This window comes from Barbus barbus (genome assembly GCF_936440315.1).
Source record: "Barbus barbus genome assembly, chromosome: 40".
Taxonomy (NCBI): domain Eukaryota; kingdom Metazoa; phylum Chordata; class Actinopteri; order Cypriniformes; family Cyprinidae; genus Barbus; species Barbus barbus.
In genome coordinates this window covers 8,439,999-8,462,489 of record NC_136718.1, presented here as the reverse complement: position 1 = coordinate 8,462,489, position 22,491 = coordinate 8,439,999, and the positions used below count along the sequence as shown (strand labels likewise).

General features: G+C 38.5%; 2 protein-coding genes across 2 annotated transcripts in view; one reads left to right on the top strand and one right to left on the bottom strand.

Annotated features, from left to right (window-relative positions):
• LOC306859783 (contactin-4-like) overlaps positions 1–8,249 on the top strand; it is a 77,666-nt gene extending 69,417 nt beyond the window's left edge. Inside the window, exons 16-23 of the mRNA XM_079401039.1 lie at positions 260–409; positions 655–725; positions 1,095–1,329; positions 1,991–2,106; positions 2,487–2,673; positions 3,678–3,790; positions 6,751–6,919; positions 7,171–8,249. Of these exons, the coding sequence (XP_079257165.1) occupies positions 260–409; positions 655–725; positions 1,095–1,329; positions 1,991–2,106; positions 2,487–2,673; positions 3,678–3,790; positions 6,751–6,919; positions 7,171–7,262 (1,133 nt within the window). The 3' untranslated portion in view covers positions 7,263–8,249. The remainder of the gene's footprint in view (positions 1–259; positions 410–654; positions 726–1,094; positions 1,330–1,990; positions 2,107–2,486; positions 2,674–3,677; positions 3,791–6,750; positions 6,920–7,170) is intronic.
• Positions 8,250–9,895: 1,646 nt separating this feature from the next.
• The window catches only part of LOC306860067 (band 4.1-like protein 1), a 91,074-nt gene continuing 78,478 nt past the window's right edge, over positions 9,896–22,491 (bottom strand). Inside the window, exons 15-23 of the mRNA XM_079401594.1 lie at positions 19,507–19,557; positions 18,500–18,889; positions 18,277–18,380; positions 17,859–18,138; positions 17,654–17,713; positions 17,359–17,445; positions 17,189–17,269; positions 12,363–12,479; positions 9,896–12,010 (exon numbers count right to left, since the gene is read on the bottom strand). Of these exons, the coding sequence (XP_079257720.1) occupies positions 12,005–12,010; positions 12,363–12,479; positions 17,189–17,269; positions 17,359–17,445; positions 17,654–17,713; positions 17,859–18,138; positions 18,277–18,380; positions 18,500–18,889; positions 19,507–19,557 (1,176 nt within the window). The 3' untranslated portion in view covers positions 9,896–12,004. The remainder of the gene's footprint in view (positions 12,011–12,362; positions 12,480–17,188; positions 17,270–17,358; positions 17,446–17,653; positions 17,714–17,858; positions 18,139–18,276; positions 18,381–18,499; positions 18,890–19,506; positions 19,558–22,491) is intronic.

Here is a 22,491-nt window from a genome sequence, read left to right as displayed (position 1 = left end):
CAAAAGTGCAAATTCAACATGATTAAGTGCAGTGCTTTTTCACAAGAGTACAAGCAGGTAAAAACAAAAACAGCTGATTCCTTTTAATGCCAAACACTTTGTCACTTCCTGTCTATGTGCATTTTTCTTGGCCATAGGAAGCTACATACTGGACCAGACCTTGTGTCTCCAGTCTCTAGCTTGTTTTCCAAGTGATTATTTTGTTACAGGTTTCTGGAAATGTATCTTCAATATATTGAAATATATCTTCTTTCCTCAGTGCCAGAGTCTCTGGGAAGGCAGCAGTTGACAGCCCGTGTGGTGGAGTTGAGTCCATGGGTTGAATATGAGTTCAGAGTGCTGGCCACTAACTCCATAGGCACTGGGGAACCCAGCAAACCCTCACAAAAAATCAGGACCAAGGACACATGTATGTATACAGTTTCATGTTTAAATAATACAAGGCACTTCTCCAAGATTTGATAAGTCTGACATATAGTTCCCTTCCAACTATACTGTATATAAACCTTTTCGCTCAGAACCAAGAAGCAGCCAGGAAGCTGTCTCTGTGGCATCATGCTAAACAGATGGGGGAGAAAAATGCCCTGTCTGCACTTCTTGCTTTTCTCATCTTGTAAAACTGGCTGAAAAAGTCTTCTTGTTTTAATGCTGCAGTGCCAAGGACGACCCCAGCCAGAGTCAGTGGAGGAGGTGGCAGCCGCTCAGAGCTTGTCATCACTTGGGAGGTAACAAAGCAAGCTCTCGCTTGCACATTTAAGTGCACAAAGGTAGCTGTCAATAGTGGACCATCCACTGGCCTGCATCAAAGCAGGCCCATAATGCTGTCAGATTTAAACAGCTCTAGTTTTAAAAAAGGCAGATACTCTTCAGTGAGGCAGACAAAATATTTATGGATTTTAGCAATTACATTTCAGAAGGTGAAAAGCAAAAAATAGGTTCAAGGACCGTGAAAAGGATTTTCCATAGTCTGCTTTTACTGAAACAAAGCCTCTTGTATAACATTGCTCTGATATAATGATACAGTACGTCTTTCACTTGCTTATTCTCTCACTCATGTTGTTTTTGTGTCTGTGGGTACTTGTGTGGCTTTCCAGCCAGTCCCAGAAGAGTTGCAATGTGGTCCAGGGTTTGGCTACGTGGTTGCTTTTCGCCCTCTTGGTGGTCAAAGCTGGATGCAAGCAGCCGTGACATCTCCTGATGCATCCCGATACATCTTCAAAAATGAGAGCATCCCTCCATTCTCTCCATTTCATGTGAAAGTGGGAGTTTACAACAACAAAGGAGAAGGTCCTTTTGGACCTGTGACCACTATATACTCAGCAGAAGAGGGTAAACCCAATTTACCAACCTTAATTTAATATGCAAAGACAACTGAAGGCCATTCGCTAGTTCAGTCCATCAGAAAGTATAAAAACTATGTCTCTGTGGTGCAGCGGAAATGTTACTCTTGGTTTGAGTGGTCCAACATGGCACCATAGAACTCGGATGAATAGGAGGCTGTGAGGGATAGACTTGCAGTTTTTACAATGGCACGCATTGTTTATAGGTCCTAGATTACAAGTCATTTTCACAACTCACATCTTCCAAAACTGTTTTATGGAGTTTTTGTCTATTGAAAGTCTTCTGGAAAGATGAACTAATCGGTACAGTATGTTGTTAAACAGTAGACTCCACTGAACACACTGTACTTCTATCCCTTACAGCTTCATTTTCATTGCTGTCAAAAAAAAATTTTTTTGAGGTCTAGCACTACCCCAAGATTTACTATCTTAATCAGTGTTGTTTGTTTGTTCATACAATGGAAGATTGTGCCAGTGGTGCAGAAATTAACTTTAAGAATGAACAAGTATATGAAATGTTTAAAACATTATGTAGCTGCAGTGTTTGATTAGGGCAAACTGAAAGTGCTAAACATTTGCTAGTGCACCAGTGCTCTAATAATGAGCCTAAACATGACGAGACATTACAGTAATGATTATTCTGACCATAGAGCCGAGTCGCGCCCCCAGTCGCGTTCGTGCCAAGAGCCTGTCAGCCTCAGAAGTGGAGGTCAGCTGGAAGCCTTTACCATGGAGCACCAGTAGGACACGCATTATGGGCTATGAGGTGAGGAAAAACACAACTAAAGCAAGCTAATGAATCTGACTGGGTTTGTTTTATATATTAGTCGTGTTATTACTCCCTGTGCTGTTATAACAATTCTCGCAACCAGTATTGTTAATGTTCTACCAGTATAGTATGTGTTTAATGCAGTAACTACCAATAAACAAAGCTATAAAAATGAAGTCATATACAGGGGAAAATGTCAGATATTTTGTTTGTGGTAGGGGGATTTTTGCTTTATTAGAAACAGAATATCAGTAAGCAAGACTGAATTGAATACATCACATGACGGCCCACATGAGCACAAGATCTCCAATAAATTTTCATCAGTGATTGGCACTTTGTGATGCTGATTATGACTGCAAGTTGAATGTGAATTTCAGCTGAGGTACTGGAGTACAAATGACAGACCGGACACAGCCAGTGTGATGAGGACTGTGGGAAACAGGACGTCTGCTGTCATTCGTGGACTGGACCCCAGCAGTACATACTACATCAAACTCAAAGCGTATAACAGTGCTGGTGTTGGACCCGATAGTGCTGTGGTGAATGTCACCACTAAGAGACCCCGTAAGTGTGACATGGGCCCTGGCTATCGTGTTGTTGTCTATAAACATCACTGTAACAATTTATAAGCTCAAAAGGGAATTATATATAAATAATTATGATTAATTACCATTATTTATATCGGCTGACAGTAATAACTGTCGCAGAATTAAATTGCCATCAGCTGACCTGTCCGTCCAGCGAACATTCAGTGTAAGTTCGTATCAACTCTAAGAAATGGTATTTCCTTGGCCACAGAAAATACTTTCCTATTAATGCATTAGAGCATTGTAGCAAGGGTCAAAATCGTAAAGGGACATTTAATATGCAAAGCAGAATCAGAAACTCATGTAATTTGTGCACACAACTTTTATTAACTAAACACAAACGCAGACTAGTCTAACAAACAAACAAACATACAATCACTCATACATGGGGAAAGGCTAATGAGCGTTGATGGATGAAACCATCAGCAAAACCAGAGAATACAGTTATGGAGAAAGTTATTTAACCACCTGAGTAAAACCATCAGCACCATTTATAACGGGTTCTATAACTTATACTAAACCTCTGTTTCGTTTAGTTAAATGTTATACTTGCACTGCCTTTGGTCGGGTCGAGTGTCCGAGTGTCCTTTCTTGGAACAAAGTACTTTCGCTTTCACAACGAAACAGAGTCTCCATGACATGGCACCAGAGGCAGCAACAATACTACAGCGAGAATAATAGTTCTTCCTCCTTTCCTTGTGAATACATTTGGGCGGTGCAAATCCACACCATGACGTAGACATGGGGGGGAGGGGGGGGGTGTTTGAATGAGCCGTTTTAGGAGGGCGTGGTCGAGTCTTAACTTTTATAAAGAATATTTCTTTGTTTTGAGACTTTAGTCTTTGCAACTTCAGGTATCTTATCTATGCACAAACAGCTTGTAACACTCCAAAAAAGAAAGGGAAACTTGAAATCGCATCATATGACCCCTTTAAACTGCTCTGAAGTGTGATGTTCAGTTCTTTGATTGTATTTCTCCAGCACCGAGTCAGTCTCCAGTGAAAGTCACGTGGAATACTACAGACTCTAAACTCATCCTCAAATGGGATCATGTCAAGTCTCTGGAGAATGAATCTGAAGTTATGGGCTATAAGGTATGAACATACAAAAATCACTGCCTCAGCCTCTATATCTGTTTATACCACACCAAGGTTGAATGCTTGCTTCGGATCATATTACAGTTCCATATATACAGTGGGGGAAAAAAATATTTTATCCCCTGCTGATTTTGTACGTTTGCCCACTGACAAAGAAATGATCAGTCTATAATTTAATGGTAGGTTTATTTTAACAGTGAGAGACAGAATAACAACAAAAAAAGTAGCAAAAAAGTTATAAATTGATTTGCATTTAAATTAAATAAGCATTTAACCCCTTCCCAAAACATGACTTAGTACTTGGTGGCAAACCCTTGTTGGCAATCACAGTCAGACATTTCTTGTATTTGGCCACCAGGCCGATTCCGATCCAATACCAGCACAGTTTTTTTTTTTTAAATCAATGTAGAATTTTTATACTTCTGTGTGTTGACCTGATAGTCACCCTTTTGTGTGTTCAACACAATCTACTAAATATAGACAACTTAATTTTAAAAAATAACAAATTAAAAAATATATAATTATAATCTATGACAAAAATACTATTATTAATTAGGCTAGTGGATAATTTAGCAGCAAAAGTTATTCTCAAAAAAATCATCAGTGCAATTTTATAAAATCTAAACATTTAATCAAATAACATTATTTAGTGGTGAACAAATTAAAGTGTATAAGTGTAGGACTAAATCTGGTAAAATGTTACACATTACTCCCTGTATTGCTGTAAAATACATTAATGAAAACACGTAAATGCATTTATATAAAAATATAAACTATAAAATTAAAAGACGTTTCTTTTAAATGTATAGCACAGTAATGTAGGCAGCAACATATGATAGAGGAGTCCTATCTATCATATGTTACTGCCTCCATTACTGTGCTATACATTAGATTATTAATAGCCTTTCTTTTTTGTCCTATCATAGGAGAGAACAAGAAATGCTATAAATAAAATAGTGCATTGTGTAAAAGTATTATAATACGAACAGCTCCAATACAGCACGGCACAAAGCACTTATGCGCATCGGAGTCACAGCATCGGAGTCACAGCACGCAGCTCCGCATAGAGAAGTTTAAAGCACAGAGGAAAGAGATATTGATGTGTAGTTTATTAAAACTGTGCAATAGTTTATTGAGCCTTTTCTTTTAACATCATCTTGACGGTCGTAAAAGAATGTGACACACAGTTTGAATGCTGAATGGAGGATGACAGGCAGCTGCAGGGGATAGAAGAGTTTACGTAAACTTGAATTTAACGACTTCAATATTCATCTGTACCTCAAATTAAACTATGGAACGACTTCAGAACTCTTGGACTTTGACTTTATGGTGCTTTATAATGTTTTTGTGCTTTCGTGGGGCTTAACAATAACACAATAGTATGCGCACAATATCGGATTTGGATTGGTCTTGTCTGACCGATACCCGATTCGGCAGAAACTGACCATATCGGAACCGATACCGATACTAAGTATCGAATCGATGCATCAATAATTTTGTCCCACTCCTCTTTGCAGATCCTCTCCAAGTCATTAAGGTTATGAGGCTGACATTTGGCAACTTAAACCTTCAGCTCCCTCCGCAGATTTTCTGTGGAATTAAGGTCTGGAGACTTGCTAGGCCACCGCAGGACCTTAATGTGCTTCTTCTTGAGCCACTCTTTTGTGTTTTGGGTCATTGTCATGCTGGAATACCCATCCATGACCCATTTTCAATGCCCTGTCTGGCTTCAATGCCCTGGCCCTGATGGTACATGGCCCCGTCCATGTGGTGCAGTTGTCCTGTCCCCTTAGCAGAAAAACACCCCCAAAGCATGATGTTTCCACCTCCATGTTTGATGGTGGGGATGGTGTTCTTAGGGTCATAGGCAGCATTCATCCTCCTCCAAATACGGTCAGTTGAGTTGATGCCAAAGAGCTCGATTTTGGTCTCATCGGACCACAACACTTTCCCCCAGTTCTCCTCTGAATCATTCAGATGTTCATTGGCAAACTTCAGATGGGTCTGTACATGTGCTTTCTTGAGCAAGGGGACCTTGCAGGCGCTGCAGGATTTCAGTCCTTCACGGCGTAGTGTGTTCCCAATTGTCTTCTTGGTGACTATGGTCCCAGCTGCCTTGAGATCATTGACAAGATCCTCCAGTGTAGTTCTGGGCTGATTCCTCACCGTTTTCATGATCATTGAAACTCCACGAAGTGAGATCTTGCATGGAGCCCCAGTCCGAGGGAGATTGACAGTTGTTTCTTCCATTTACGAATAATCGCACCAACTGTTGTCACCTTCTCACCAAACTGCTTGGCGATGGTCTTGTAGCCCATTCCAGCCTTGTGTTGGTCTACAATCTTGTCCCTGACATTCTTGGACAGCTCTTTGGTCTTGGTCATGGTGGAGAGTTTGGAATCTGATCGATTGATTGCTTCTGTGGACAAGTGTCTTTTATATAGGTAACAAATCTTGCTGATTGATAGGGGATCAAATACTTATTTCAATCATTAAAATGCAAATCAATTTAGAACTTTTTTTAAAATGCATTTTTCTGGATTTTTGTTGTTGTTATTCTGTCTCTCACTGTTAAAGTAAACCTACCATTGAAATTATAGACTGATCCTTTCTTTGTCAGTGGGCAAACGTAATAAATCAGCAATAATGCACACCATAAATTCAATGGTCCATCATTTGTTACATATAAATTGAGTTTTAGGTGACATTAGGTATCATTATTTTTAGGTGTCCTTGTTACACATTGCAGTACATATATTTACTATTACAATAACAATGAATTTTCCATAATTACATGAAAGTAACCCTAAACCAAATCCTAATCCTAAATTTAACCATGTATTAAGTACCTGTAGTTAATTAATATTACTTAGTACTTAAATATATAATTACACTGTAACAAGGACACCTTAAAATAAAATGTAACCAAGTTTTACAGCAGCTGTGTTGTTTTGAAGGTCATGTACAAGCAAAGCAGACAGAGTCTGCCCAGCGTGGTGGAGACCAACAGCACATCTCTTGAGCTCTCCCTGCCTGTGGAAGAGGATTACATCATCCAGATTAAACCAGTCAGCGAAGGTGGAGAAGGGAGCAGCAGCAAACAGATTACCATCCCCAGGATAGCAGGTCTGCTTATAGACCTTACGGCGTTTATATCCATTATCTCGTGGTTGTTTTTTTTTTTTTAGGCTATCATGTCAATAATGCAATTTTTGGTATTTATGTAAATTACACAAAGCAAGTGAAAATCTCTTAGACTTAAAGTTAAGGAGAACCAGAATATCTATCACACTATTTGAAACCGTAAGCATTTTGTTTTGAGTTGTGTGTTGGCTATCTGAAAAATAATTTAGTTTTTTTCTATTTATTTTTTGCAGTTGCACATGCGATTGGATTTGCCCCAGAGAGGAAAGCACTACCAGTCCTCATAACACTATCACTCTTCTGTATGGTCAGGACTTTCTTATGACAGATGAATTTAACTCTACAGCAGAGAGAACAGTACAAACATCTACAAGTGGATCCACTTGTCTTTTTCCAGTATGTTTTACAAACGAGACTCTTCAGAAGGAAAGTTCCTCTCCCTTTTTAAAAGAGGACGTTTGCTAATCTGGTTTTGATCACTGACACCAAAGCTGTCGAGACAATGCTATTGCATTTTTTGGGATAAACATATCGAATGGATGTTACCCAAGTGGTTTCCAACCAGGAACTGAATATTCAAGGGCATAAAATGACATACAGTTCACTCTTAAGGATTCACATACAAGGACATCTGTTTGGATAAGATGAATCCATATTCATCCATTATAGACGGTTGGCAGTGGAGAACCACACAAATGCCTTTTCCGTAGAAAGCTTGGGAATACTTAATGAACTCCTTTGAAGAGAATCCCTACTGCCATACCTCACAGACACTTTCATTGTAAGACCATCAACCCATTTAATCAGCTGTCCTCAAATCAGACAGAGTTTACAGTCCCCCGGTGTTGACATGCCCCCCTGTCTGTTTGAAAGACTAAGCTAATGCTGCTGGCCTTACTTATACAGTAAAAGAGCTCTCTGGCTGTCTCGAGCTGGTTGTTCCGTCAGTCATGCACTGAGATCTTTGTTTTGCTAGTGCGTGTGCCTCTTTAATGAGAAACAGTATGTAAAATATCCTCAGGACCAGAACAGCCTTAAATAGTTGTCTTGTTTTCGTTTCTGGTTTAGTTTGTTCATTTACAATTCCATTATTTGATGATGTTTAACAGATATTTTGATTGTAAAAGACCAGCGTTCATTTTCCGCTAAGGTGCTTTCTATAGGTAATAGCTGTGATCATTAAATACATAATGCTTATGTTCCATTTTCAAGGTGTTTAGCATGAACTGGCTCTGTAGTGGCTTGAAATACAGTATTTGAATGGACTGTCTGCTTTTAATAAATGAAAGAACACAAGTAATGTTCTTAATATATTTGTGAGTTAGTCATTGTAACTTTTACTGTTATAGAATGCAAATGTGATACCATCAGGGATGCAAATTCATGAGTGATGCAAAAGATGAGAAGGTTAAAGGGCCTCCTGATTACTTTTTTGAGGATGAGCTTAACATGCCTACACTGTAAAAATATATAAAAAGTTGAGCCAACTTAAAATTTTAAGGCAACAAAATTTTTGAGTTTTCTCAACTTCTTGTTTTAAGTTTATACAACAAAAAGTTTATAATCTCCTACAAAAATAAGTTGAGAGAACTCAAAAATCTGCAAAAAGCTGGTTGCCTTAAAATTTTAAGCTGGCTCAACTTTTTATATTTTTTTGCAGTGTTATTTAATTATTAAAATACTGAAAATTTTAAACATAGCTCTGGCTAACTACAAAAACGGGCATCTGCCTGAAATACTTTAGAAAGTGAAAAAGCTAGTCAGCATGAAATAAATTCATCCTATTTTCTAAATGCATGCTATTGATCATTTTTGGAAAAGTGCATCGGTGCATGCATTTTATTTTATTTATGTATATATGCCAGGCTTCTTTAATATAATTGTATATATTTTATAGAGGTAATTTATGGTATGCTGTCAGTTAACACAGAACATATCTTTGACTTGTCCAAAAGTGTAGCCATAACACACTTTTAGTAAGATTAGTGTGATGGACATTCTTACCTACCTTGTCTATGCAAAGACTACTTAGTCATCACTTGCCCTTTCATCAACATTTTCACTTTCTGAAAAAAGTTTGCTTTATGTGTCATATAAATGTCCAAGACAATTATCGGTCAGGGTGCACCTTTACCCTGTATTTTATACTGACTAATCATTTAAGCACCAATTATTAAATTGCAGCAAGATAATGCCAGAAAAGATTACAAGCTCTTAAGTCATATTTGTGTACTTCCAACGAAAGTGATAGGTAACCTTTAGCTTTAGCTTAATGTTTTTCGTTATATAAGTTTAAAAGGTTTGACTAATAAAAAAAGAAAAAGTGTCCTACCTTAGAAAACGTAACTTGTTGTTTTGAGTCTTTTCTTGTTTTTATGTTGAAGCGCGGGAATCGGAATTAAGCGGGAAAAACAGCAAAGGAGCAAAAGCACTCACTCTGCCAGCATTTTGAGTTGAAAATATTATTGAAAAAAAAAAAAAACTTGACGTGAAACCGGACAACCCTCACCTCAGAAAAACTGTCTCTGACTGCATCAATCATGTAAGTGGCAAAGTTTGGAATACAGTGTCGAATTTAGCCGTTCGGTGACCATTTCGTTTGTTAATTACACCTTACTCATGCAAAGTTTAACTGGGTCAATCTTGACAATAACTGATGATTATTGGTGACAACTCTGCACTGTTTGTTAATATTTCTGGTAAACAAATGCTCTCCCCGGCCTTAATTGTGCTTAAAATCCGAAGTGTTATGAAATTAGAGATAGGTGATACATGTATCCTATTGATGATTTTAAGTAGCATATGTTCCTCAGTAGACCACGAGAGGGCAGTGCCACAGAACTAACAACATTTCTTAAACAAAATGGAAAATACTTGCACATCTTAGTCGTTGTTGGATAATACACAATTTACTGTAATGTAATGTTTAACTCAGATGCAACGAATAGCAAACTTGACCACATGGATGGATCTTATTTATTTCGATCACTGTACAGCAAACACACAAAACCAAGCAGTAGAAAGTAGAGGATAGCATTGTAAACAGAAGTGTCTGTAGGTGGAATCTCAGGGGAATTGATGCTAAACCTATTTTTTTAAGCTTAACTTTTTTTCCTCAAAGTTCAAATCTTAAATGCAACATGTACAGCGTAAACAAGGACATGGCCTTGTAAAGAAACAAAACTCTGAGATAGGCTTAGCAAATGGGCTGGCGAAAGAATGCTGTCTATCAACCTTTGCATGGCACTTCTTTTCTTTATATTCAACAACGGCTCCCATGTCCTCAAAAATCAGTCACTGTTCAAGTTGGAAGTATGACGTATACAAATTTCCCTTCTGATACCTGCAGGTTGTGTAAAGTGTTTTTTTTTTCACATAGTGCACAGTCCTGAACAAATGCATTAGTTACACAACAACAAGCCTTTACCGTGTTAGCAAAGGTTATTAAGAGCTATCCTGTCCTTCTTTCATCCTAATATAAAGTTTTTAATTTGGCAATACACACAATTTGAAGCTCATTCATCCATTCAGTACTAGAACACATATATGTCCTGTCTCATTCAGGATCTCTACCGCTTTCACAGAGGAACGTTTGTAAAGAGAATCAAGGGTCACGCTTCAATGAAAACCACAGGCTCATGACATTTACACACAAAAAGGTTTCATATCTAACAAATCAGAACTGTTTTAACTGTTTAAAAATCATTAGTTTGTTGGCACAGCATTGTGTGGGAAGGAATATTGTAAAAAATAAACCAATCACAGAAGTCTCAAACATATAGAGCAGTAGGGAATTTGTTAAATATTGGCTTGTTGGAAAGAAATATATAATTTTTTTTCTGCAATGCTAATAAACTGAACTTTGTTCAAATGTTTAAGGTCTAAATGCACATGCACATAACACATTGATTAATTATATAAGTGTGTCAGCATGTACTGAGTTCAAATTAGGTTTGGTTTCTTTGGACTTTTTCACAGTTTAACAATATGTGTAGATGAAATACAGCATTCAACAAGCAAACGTCTTTTTGTATCGTGCATTTCAAAATGTCATACTTGGGGATATTTTGAATCTAAAAACTAAAGCTTGTTTACTTCTGGTAACTTGAAATGTTTGGACTGTAAATTGGCGGCTTTAATTTTTCTCTGTTCATGATATCTACTAAGTGTTTGTAAGGGCTTCTGAAATTAAACAAAAAAAATTCTAGACATCTATAAAAAAAAAAAAAATACATCAGTGAATCAAAATTCTGGAACAATGCGCAAGTCCACTATCTCCATATTATGTCTAATATGGAAAGAAATACTTTTCAGAGGGCCATCAAAGGGTTTGGCAATCATACATTAATACAGACCGTTTCATTTTCCTTTCCCTTTCCAGTTTGTAAGGACACTGAACCAGAGGTTTTAGTTAGTTGGTTGTATATGAAAACATTTTAAACCCTGCTTTGCGACATGCAGATGAGGTTCAGAATTTAACAGCAACATAATGTTTGTTGATCAGAGAAGCACGACATACTGTATGTACGCTAGCTAGGCTTTTCCCTACACTTCAGTATTTGCAAAAAGATCTTCTGTGTTATATCTCAATGAACCCTAGAAAAAACTACTCAATAGACACTACTGTCACTCCACTAAGCTAAATCTTCAGCAATGTTCTCAATGCCTCATGCTTGATGTTAGCATCGGGCTGTTGATAGTACGCTTGGTTAGTTTTCACATTCGTGAAGAAAAAGCAAGAGACTACAATGGCGGCTAAATCGTCTGATCGATGTGATGCTGAGTCTGTCCTTCCCCAGCAGTCCTCAGCTAAGGAGAACATGTGCCTCCTGAACCAGCATGTCCATGTTACCACAGCGAATGTAGACACAAAATAGAAATTACATGAGAAGGAATAGGTTCCGACATCTGGGAGGCAGCATGTGTTTGTGTGCATGTGTAAATGATAGTGTTGTGTATGTAAGTGGAAGCTAGAAGCTTAGAATAAGAGGTCTGTAGATGTTGGCGACCCACTGGCAGTCATTGAGGAACAGTTGCTTCCCACTGAAGTCCTGAGAACTGAGGAGATCAGGACTAATGGAGAGAAAAACAAATAAACAGATCATGTAACACAACCGTTTATTAGAAGATCCACTTCATTGCCAATAAGTGATTGCTGTTGGAAGATGGAACACAATAAGACTTGCCATAGATATTTGATAACTGCACGGTTTGCAGTTAAATGAAAGAGTGTGTTTGTCAGCGCCGTCCACCTACAGTTAACACACGGCGCTGACTGAACTGGTTTTGACATGTCATTACACCCTTGTCAAACTGCTATACACCAGCAGGCTCAAAATGACAGATAAACACAAGTGAAACCATAATATGCATTTTCGAAATGGATGGATTAATTGTGCATGCAGGGGCTAGCGGTGACAAATACCTTCGATTCCTCATGTGGATCTTGAGTGGAAGATTCTGTTTCCCTGACAACTACAGCCTTGGTTACCAACATGTCAGGGTGCTGTTGCTTGGCTTCTTTTATTGCCATGGCAAGTGCCTGTGAAAAAGTAATTTATTTCTCAAGTTAAATGAGAGAAACATGCAGCTAATGAATTAGTAATATGCTTTCCGACTAATTAATTTGGATTTTAAAGGCATTTTTTCAAATGACTTCTATAACCAGAAAAATGTATAATGATGTTGATTTTGTCCATCAAGAACCAGTTGAAACGTTGTTGTTTGCTAATTGCTGTAATCTCTCGTGAGTGACAAATTGCTGAAGAGTAGGAATTACTCACACCGTCATCAGAGATTTTGTTGCGAGGGGAGGTGAAGTTAATATTTTTGGTATTGATATTTGATATTTTTGGTATTTGATATTTTTGAGTATTTTTATAAACAAAAATGATGTTCATAGATAAATAATTTCAAATAAACACTGCAGTATTCCATGAAAAAATAACCATTTTATGGTGACTTTAAAAATGAAAATTCAGTTCCTCAGCCTCGTGTTATTCCAACCCTGTAAGACCATTGTTCATATTCGTAACACAAATTACAATATTTTAATAAAATATTAAAATATATATAAAAAAAAAAAAATTCTCACTATTAACTAGTTACTTATTTCCATGCATATTAATACGACATTGGCTGTATTATTAGTATAAAGCACATATTAATGCCTTAAGGTCCTTGCACACTGAGTCTGAAATTTTCACGTTAAAAAAATAAATATGTCACGTTGTGACAATCACATTTACACGATGCCTCCAAAACTTTCATCTGTCATAAAAAAATTCATATCGGATTTGATCTTCTGTGTTTTTGCATCCATGGCAAGCATTTTGGGAGGTGTTTTGACAATTTAGAGCCACGGTACAAGCGAACGCCAAAATCCAGAATGGCATCTGACAAGTTGATCCACTTCATCTCGCAGCACAAAGAACTGTATAGGTCCTTGCACACTGAGTTTATGGAAATTGGTCTTCTTTTTAATATGTGGCTCCAGTATCGCTAGCAAAGCATCAAACTGAGCCACTGACATCCTGAAGTAAACTTTGAATCGCCTGGGATAATCCTGTAACTCCTTGGGGTGGAACTCTCATTCCTCTCTACACTATCTATATTTTTAAGGAGAGAGGAAAACAAAATCATTATTAATAATAAATTAATACGCATTAGACTCAGGTTTCTGTGCGTGGCGATTTTTTTAGGATGATGAATATGAAAAAAATGCAAGTGTGTAAGGACTCAAGTGTGTAAGGACCTTTATTCTGCATGACCACATTTTAGATCTTGTAGTCCTACCCCACACCAAAACTTAACTACATTACTAACTATAAGAAGCAGCAAATTAGGAGTCTATTGTGACAAAAGTCGTAGTTGATTGTAGTGAGAACTGGTCCCCAAACTAGTGTGAACAACAAAAGTGTGATCGAGATTTTTATCTATTAATGCAATTAGTCTAGGTCAGGGGTCTGCAACCTTCAACGTCAAAAGAGCCATTTTGACCCCTTTCCTGCGGAATAAAATTCATGTGGAAAATATTTGATGCCCAAATAAAGATAACACGGCATATATCTAAAGTTTTATATTCAGTTATGTTACAGGGCAGAGGAGTAGCAATCATTTCAGAAGTGAGGGGGACAGAAATTTCAAATGTAGTAATAATAATAATTATATTTATAATACAGGTCCTTTTCAAAAAATTAGCATATTGTGATAAAGTTTATTATTTTCTGTAATGTACTGATAAACATTAGACTTTCATATATTTTAGATTCATTACAACACAACTGAAGTAGTTCAAGCCTTTTATTGTTTTAATATTGATGATTTTGGCATACAGCTCATGAAAACCCAAAATCTCAAAAAATTTGCATATTTCATCCGACCAATAAAAGAAAAGTGTTTTTAATACAAAAAGAAAAGTCAACCTTCAAATAATTATGTTCAGTTATGCACTCAATACTTGGTCGGGAATCCTTTTGCAGAAATGACTGCTTCAATGCGGCGTGGCATGGAGGCAATCAGCCTGTGGCACTGCCGAGGTGTTATGGAGGCCCAGGATGCTTCGATAGCGGCCTTAAGCTCATCCAGAGTGTTGGGTCTTGCGTCTCTCAACTTTCTCTTCACAATATCCCACAGATTCTCTATGGGGTTCAGGTCAGGAGAGTTGGCAGGCCAATTGAGCACAGTAATACCATGGTCAGTAAACCATTTACCAGAGGTTTTGGCACTGTGAGCAGGTGCCAGGTCGTGCTGAAAAATGAAATATTCATCTCCATAAAGCTTTTCAGCAGATGGAAGCATGAAGTGCTCCAAAATCTCCTGATAGCTAGCTGCATTGACCCTGCCCTTGATAAAACACAGTGGACCAACACCAGCAGCTGACATGGCACCCCAGACCATCACTGACTGTGGGTACTTGACACTGGACTTCAGGCATTTTGGCATTTCCCTCTCCCCAGTCTTCCTCCAGACTCTGGCACCTTGATTTCCGAATGACATGCAAAATTTGCTTTCATCCGAAAAAAAGTACTTTGGACCACTGAGCAACAGTCCAGTGCTGCTTCTCTGTAGCCCAGGTCAGGCGCTTCTGCCGCTGTTTCTGGTTCAAAAGTGGCTTGACCTGGGGAATGCGGCACCTGTAGCCCATTTCCTGCACACGCCTGTACACGGTGGCTCTGGATGTTTCTACTCCAGACTCAGTCCACTGCTTCCGCAGGTCCCCCAAGGTCTGGAATCGGTCCTTCTCCACAATCTTCCTCAGGGTCCGGTCATCTCTTCTCGTTGTGCTACGTTTTCTGCCACACTTTTTCCTTCCCACAGACTTCCCACTGAGGTGCCTTGATACAGCACTCTGGGAACAGCCTATTCGTTCAAAAATTTCTTTCTGTGTCTTACCCTCTTGCTTGAGGGTGTCAATGATGGCCTTCTGGACAGCAGTCAGGTCGGCAGTCTTACCCATGATTGCGGTTTTGAGTAATGAACCAGGCTGGGAGTTTTTAAAAGCCTCAGGAATCTTTTGCAGGTGTTTAGAGTTAATTAGTTGATTCAGATGATTAGGTTAATAGCTCGTTTAGAGAACCTTTTCATGATATGCTAATTTTTTGAGATAGGAATTTTGGGTTTTCATGAGCTGTATGCCAAAATCATCAATATTAAAACAATAAAAGGCTTGAACTACTTCAGTTGTGTTGTAATGAATCTAAAATATATGAAAGTCTAATGTTTATCAGTACATTACAGAAAATAATGAACTTTATCACAATATGCTAATTTTTTGAAAAGGACCTGTATAATTGACAAAAAAAATCTTACTTTTAATTGGCTTAGAAATAAAATACACTGCTGGACAATAACCAATAATCTGTCTTCTATAATATTTTTGATTAAAATATTTTACTAATTTTATGGTTATGATTGTACAATCAGTATATATACTACAAACACTTTTTTCCATTTTTATCACAGAATAAGGCAGAAAATATATGTGACCCTGGAGCACAAAACCAGTCTTAAGTCGCTGGGGTATATTTGTAGCAATAGCCAACAATACATTGTATGGGTCAAAATGATAGATTTTTCTTTTATGCCAAAAATCATTAGGATATTAAGTAAAGATTATGTTCCATGAAGATATTTTGTACCGTAAATATATCAAAAATGTTTTGATAAGTAATATGCATTGCCAAGAACTTCATTTGAACAACTTTAAAGGCAATTTTCTCAGTATTTAGATTTTTTTGCACCCTCAGATTCCAGATTTTCAAATAGTTGTATCTCAGCCAAATATTGTCCGATCCTAACAAACCATACATCAATGGAAAGCTTATTTATTCAGCTTGATGTACAGTATGTATAAATCACAATTTCGAAAAATTTACACTTAAGACTGGTTTTGTGGTCCAGGGTCACATATTTTATAGCTTCTATAGTGTAATAAATGCTTTCAATTACCTCTGTATCATTCATATTTATTACCTGGTGAAGACTTGAAAAACACACAAACCATATCGTCTTCACGTTTCATCAGTTACGTTTTATGCTAGTTATTCAGCTTAGCTACAGCGATAGCGGGATGTCATATGAGTCCGATTTGGACTTTCAGCACGAGAGCGCCCTCCGGCTTCGAGGGTGAACGAAACATACAGTGCGTGAGAGTGTTCAGCGCTCCGTGATATTCACATCGTTTTGCATACGAATAAAACGTATCCAAAACGACATGACTATCTTTTCTCTTTTCATTTAAATCTAGATTTATTCACATTGGCCCTTGAAAACCTCTACTTTTAACACACTATCGAGAAGAAACAAAGCAACCTTGGTGTCCGATCGCAGGCCTTCCACTCCTTGAGTTCTCTCCAGCACTGGAAAGCTAATCCGATATTTACACGGGTCCTACTTCTTGCCTTATCGTTCCACAGACATTTTCCACTTTTGTTTTTTATCCACCATCTCTATCTTTCTGTCGCTCGGCTCGGCTGTTCACTGAACGCTCTCTCCTCCACATCATGAGTAGACACTCCCCTTACTGCTAATTGGCTACAGGTTTGTTTTGGTACTAGGCCCAGACTTAGTTTTCTAAAACCTTTTTGAAAAATCGCTTACCCTGCCTTTAATGTCTTACGGGTTTGGGATGATCTGAGTGTGAGTAGCCTAAATGGTGACAAGATATTTTTAGAGAACTAACGCTTCTAAAGCTGATATAAATCATATATCTAATTAAAAATGTCCAGCCCTATTTCCTTCTGCACCTACCTGATCTTGATCAACATCATCATCACCAGTAATGATAATCCTTTTTTCAATTCTTGTCTCCGAATAGCCTCCCTTCACCGTCTACAAAACAGAAACACATATGTACATTTTCAACCCTCCAAGGACTTTCCTAAAAAATTGGCTACCAGAAGATTTTATTTTTCAGATACCTTAGTAACATGAGTTGTAGTGGCTGATGTTACATTCTCAGTCACCATTAAAGGTGAACCGTCTCTAGCTAATGATCCCAGGTTCACCTGTTCAAGAATATAATGAATAAACACTTGTCAAAACAAGAAATCTATAACGTAGTATTATACCTCACAAATAACGCAAGCCATCTGAAGCAAACTCTGGAACTAAAGTTGGAAATAAAAAAAAATAAAACAACAGACAAAATGACAGAGCAGAAGCAAAGACAGAATGAGGTTTGGAAACTCAAGTTCACCAGATGAAAATACTTACAGGAGAGATTCTCTCTGTCATAGAGTATGCGGCCTCTCGCATACCGCTGATGCCATGGTCCTAAGTAATAAAATAATGTAATTACTCTCACTTATGTAATTGATGATAATTGACATAATTACAGTCTTCAGAGCATGTTCCTCTAACCTATCATACAGAGAGACATCACCAGAAAAGTACATATGATGAGCTAAAAGGTCTTTACCGGGTCTGCAATCTCCATTATGGTCGTGGTGACCTCGGAGCCATTGGGTTGTGTCTCGATCTTGACCTCGGTCTTCCTCAGAGCTTGGGAGGCAATGATTTCACTGCTCTCTCTGCTGAGAGGATGGATTTGGGGTGACTCAGAGCTCTCCTGTCTCATCGACTGGGTATTAGCTTGTTCTGTAGAGTCTTTCCTCAGGGCTTGGGCAGCTTTTACTGACCGAGGAGCTTTTTTAGGTACAAAAGGCTTGGGAAAGAAATGAAACGGATTAAGTTGAAACCTGGGAATGATCATGAGATTTAAGAAACACAGTGCCAATCAAATGAACTTGGCAGCATACGGTGAGTCATGGTTCAAAAGAAAAGAATAAGAAGCAATGAAAAACATAACAAAATTCTGAAATCAAAAGAAACCAAACCTGAACTGACTGACTGAACTATGGAGAGCAGCATCAAATGGAATGGAATTAGCATCAATCATGAACTGAAATTCCAATGTAATTTCATGCTTTGCTCTGATGCCCTGTAGAATGTGAGAAAAAATGGGATGTGACTGCATCCATCAGCACATTTACACATTTACTCTGACCAGTGATTTGGTGAGCCAGCCACTTTGCTGAAAGAGATAGGATGCTTGTCTACCTCTGGTTTACGTTCCTCCGGTGGCTTCTGTTCTACAACAGGCTTTGGTTTCTCTACGGGCCTTGGTACTTCTACAGGTCTCTCCTCTGGAAAGTAGATAGGATCTGCTCCCAGTATAAAGGCTGGATGGGTGGGACGGTCAGAGAGGCCAAACTCAGATGAGAAGTCTTTCTCCTCCAGCTCAGTCATGCCTCTGGAAAATTCATCAATACCCGTTTGGAAGTCCATTAGCACAGTGAAGTCCACCTCAGCCTCCAGGCTGGACGTTGAGCTAACAGTGATACTTGAGCATTTGCGCTCAATGCCCAGGTGGGTCTCCTTCAGGTACAGAGTGTCTGGGTCAGGATCATCTTCTGACACCGATCCTAAACGTCTCTCCCAGGGCTCTCTCTGAAGAAGCAGAAAAATAGGACTTGGTGCAAGGAACCAGCTATGCTACAAGAGCAAATGTTGACTGACAAACAGGTAAAACAAGGCAGTGTAATGGATGTTACATCTTCTTCACAAGACAAGAATGAGACAACATTGTGGTGACTGATGGTTAAAGAATCTAGTAGGGATGCAGGGGTTAGTTCAACTCAAAAAGCTAACAGAAATATCATAAGTGTTACATGTCTCTGAGGAAAAATTGAGACAGTAATATACTGATAGAAAATTGTCACTCAAGGGTAGAGTACTGCAAGTCTGTATGTTTAGGTCATATATTATTTCTCCACAGCAATTTCAGTTTAGCCATTTTTACAACTTCATGTTAAATTCATGCTAAGTGTGGCAACTTCCTAAACTGTGCCAATGAATCAATGCATGTGGTGGATGCATTCAGTGAAATTTGTGTGTAGGATTGTTGTGTAGGATGGTTTGGATCATGCAATTAACTCATGCTGTGATGATGGGAGCAGAAGACAGAAGGCAAATATTAGTGCTTATGTGTACAAAAATGTGAAAGTCAAAGCTTTTGGGTTAGCAAGGAGGTAGCAGTAGCTAAGATGAGTGGAAAAATGAGGCACCTGGGCTTCCTCCTGAGGCTCCGCATGAATTGCTGGAGTGGGAAGGGGCTCCTGGAATATGAGATGAAATAATAGGAAGAGCAATGCAAAGTTAGTGCACTGAAATTTGAGATAACAGGGAAGGAGCCCAGACTAGGCTCTGCAACAACCAGACATTTATATAACTGACCGAATAAACTGACTGACACAGATACAAATGTAGACAAAGAGTCTTCAACAGTGTGAACTAGAGAGTAAAGCATATTGCACCACAACAATTGAAAGTTAAAATATATTATGGCAGCTGGGTGCAATTTTGCACTAAGTGCCACCAAAGAGCCTTTTAATCAATCAGAACATTAGATCTATATTAGACATCATTTTGCATGGTTATTCCTCAGGCTCTTCTAGTCCAAGTTTCTTTTTTTTTGTTTTAGTTCTTTCAGATTCAATGTTGAATGAAATACGGTAGTATCTGTTTTGACAACAACTGGTGTCTATTGAAATTGCAGCTCAATGGATTTTTGCAATAAAAAAAGAAAGCCCTCAAGGTTCCCTGAAGTTTGTTGTGAAATACATTGACCAATTTATTTATTTATTTCCAGCCAAGTCAAAGAGGAAATTCAAAATCCTTAATGATGAAGCTGGGCATATTATATTCTAAATGACAGCTAATACCATTCCTTGTTAAATCAACTTTCAGAGCCCTTCTTATGAACCATACCATGGCCATTTTTGAAAGTCTTGCAGAAGCCCTTTTGTTTGCAAAAATGGCATTTTAGCATAACAATGTGCACAGGCCTTTGATTCCTTGCAACAACCATTCCCTACATGCCTGGTAAGAGGGAACAAGAGAAAGAATGTTGGAAGGAAAGACTGCACATCAGGTGGAAAGTTAGTGGAACAGAAGCCTGAAGCTTAAGCAATGGAGATTATGTGGAAGATCCTAAGTGTTTCTCAAATGCGCAAGCAGATGTTGAGCTGTGCAGAGGAAGGAGAGGAAAAGGAAGTGGCACGTCCTCATCCAATCAGACAGCAGTTATAGTGCCTCAAACTTCTATCAGCCAATGCTACGATTACACAAAAAACTGACTGTTCTACTCAACTCTCCTCAGAAACAGGTTGCTTTAGTTTACTGGCATGTGCATTATGTAAAACTATAGATATGGATGTGCCGTTTCATGCGATGCTTTAGTTCCTGTGAGTGACAAGCAGATTATCAAGCAGTTGTTACCACTGGTTTCCTCTTGGAAGATTCCATTGTGGAGCTCTTGTGAAGACTGTTGCCAGAATTGCTTTTGGTGGTAGGTTTCGTACGTGTATCTCTTGCCCTCTGGGATTTTACAGGTGGGTATAAAGGGGGAATCTGGTCAAATGCTGGAAATGTTGAATTGGTGGGAAAGTCAAACATAAACAATGGTTCATCAAAAAGAAACTGATCTTGTTCGATACTAAGTCTGTGGTCTGCATTGTTCTTGAGATCCCTTAATTGGGGCCTGTCTTGGAGAGACTGACAGCTATATTCTCTGACTTCCCTATTGTGAAAATTACTCGCCCAGTCTTGCTTGGCAAAAGTTCCAGTGCTTTCTAAAGCTGCAGAATTTCTGGGCTGCGACAAGCTGTCCAAGGCATTCTCAAAGCCAACTTGCTCCTCCTTAGACTTGGTCCTTTCACTTTCATCAAATGATCCTGAAATGCTTTTCTCACTCAGTTGTCCTTGCAGCTTGGCTCCTTTATTACCTTTCAGCTTCTTTGACCTCTCGGGCTTCAGTGGAACGATTCGTTTCACCTCAGACTGTGATGTGTCGCTTGCAGTAGAATCGTGTCTCTGGATTGTTGAACCTTTACCCTTTGAATCCGGTTTAGATGTTTGCTTCTGTAAGGTTGCTCTGGTGTTTTCTGATTCTGTTTCACAGGATTGCCTCTCCCTCTGGTTTTCATTATATCGATCTCTCATATATTTGTCCATGGCTGCATTGGGAGAAGCCTCTCCGAAGCTTCTCTCTACATACCTTGCCAAGTCGTTGTCTTCTCTATTGGTTACCCCCATGTACTTTTTTTCGCCCCAGAGTCTCTCTGTTGCATATTCATCGCATCCATTTGTATGAATGACATTCCCTGACAAACATCTGTCCTGAGGGTGCCCATTATCATATGCTTTCTCCTCCAAAGAACCAGCACCCTGGAAATGGTTGTACCTTAAAGCAGGGCTTTTAGCACAATTTCTCAGGGGCTTCTCTGGCGATAGGACGGTTTCTGTTGAGGTCCTTTTTGCTACAGTTTGTGTTTCTCTTATGTCACAGTGTGTGGTGATGGTTTTCCCTCTCATTTTGTCTTCTGTCTCTCTGTTGAATCCAGCGGCTAATGAAGCTACTCTAGGACTCCTGCTCTTTTCGTCTTTTTTACTGAGGGGCAGGTCTCTTTGACAACCATCTTGCTTCTCAATCAATAGGGAATCCTCTGAGGCCTATATATCAATAGAGTGAACAGTTTCAATGGCCTGTCACTGCCAACAACACCCTCTACTGTAATATGTATAGCGCATATATTTGCAATATGAATCTGAAAAAACTCTTATGACGCAAGATGACAATTTATTGATCTGAGGAGGAAAAATTCATGTTATCAAGTTGAATTTTAAGTACAAAGTTGGATTGATGTTTTGAAGTTAAACAAAAGGGAGACATTCATGTACATAAGTACTTAAAATGCCATTTGCTTTTATTATCGAGCAATATCATTGCCTTTATAACACTAATTAAAGAAAATGCATTCATGCTGTGTTCAAATAAACCACTCCAGCCAGATTCTATTAAAATTCGATCAAAATTGCTGCCAGCACTTGACCAGAGGCATGACATGAAATGGTTCAACAGCATCCACTTAAAGAGAGATTAGTCACATAAAAAAAGAGCGTATGAATAACGAATCAAGCATTCGGCACACTAAATCCGAGAACGGAACTGACATAAATCTGAATAATTCTCAACAGGAATCTTAAAGCAG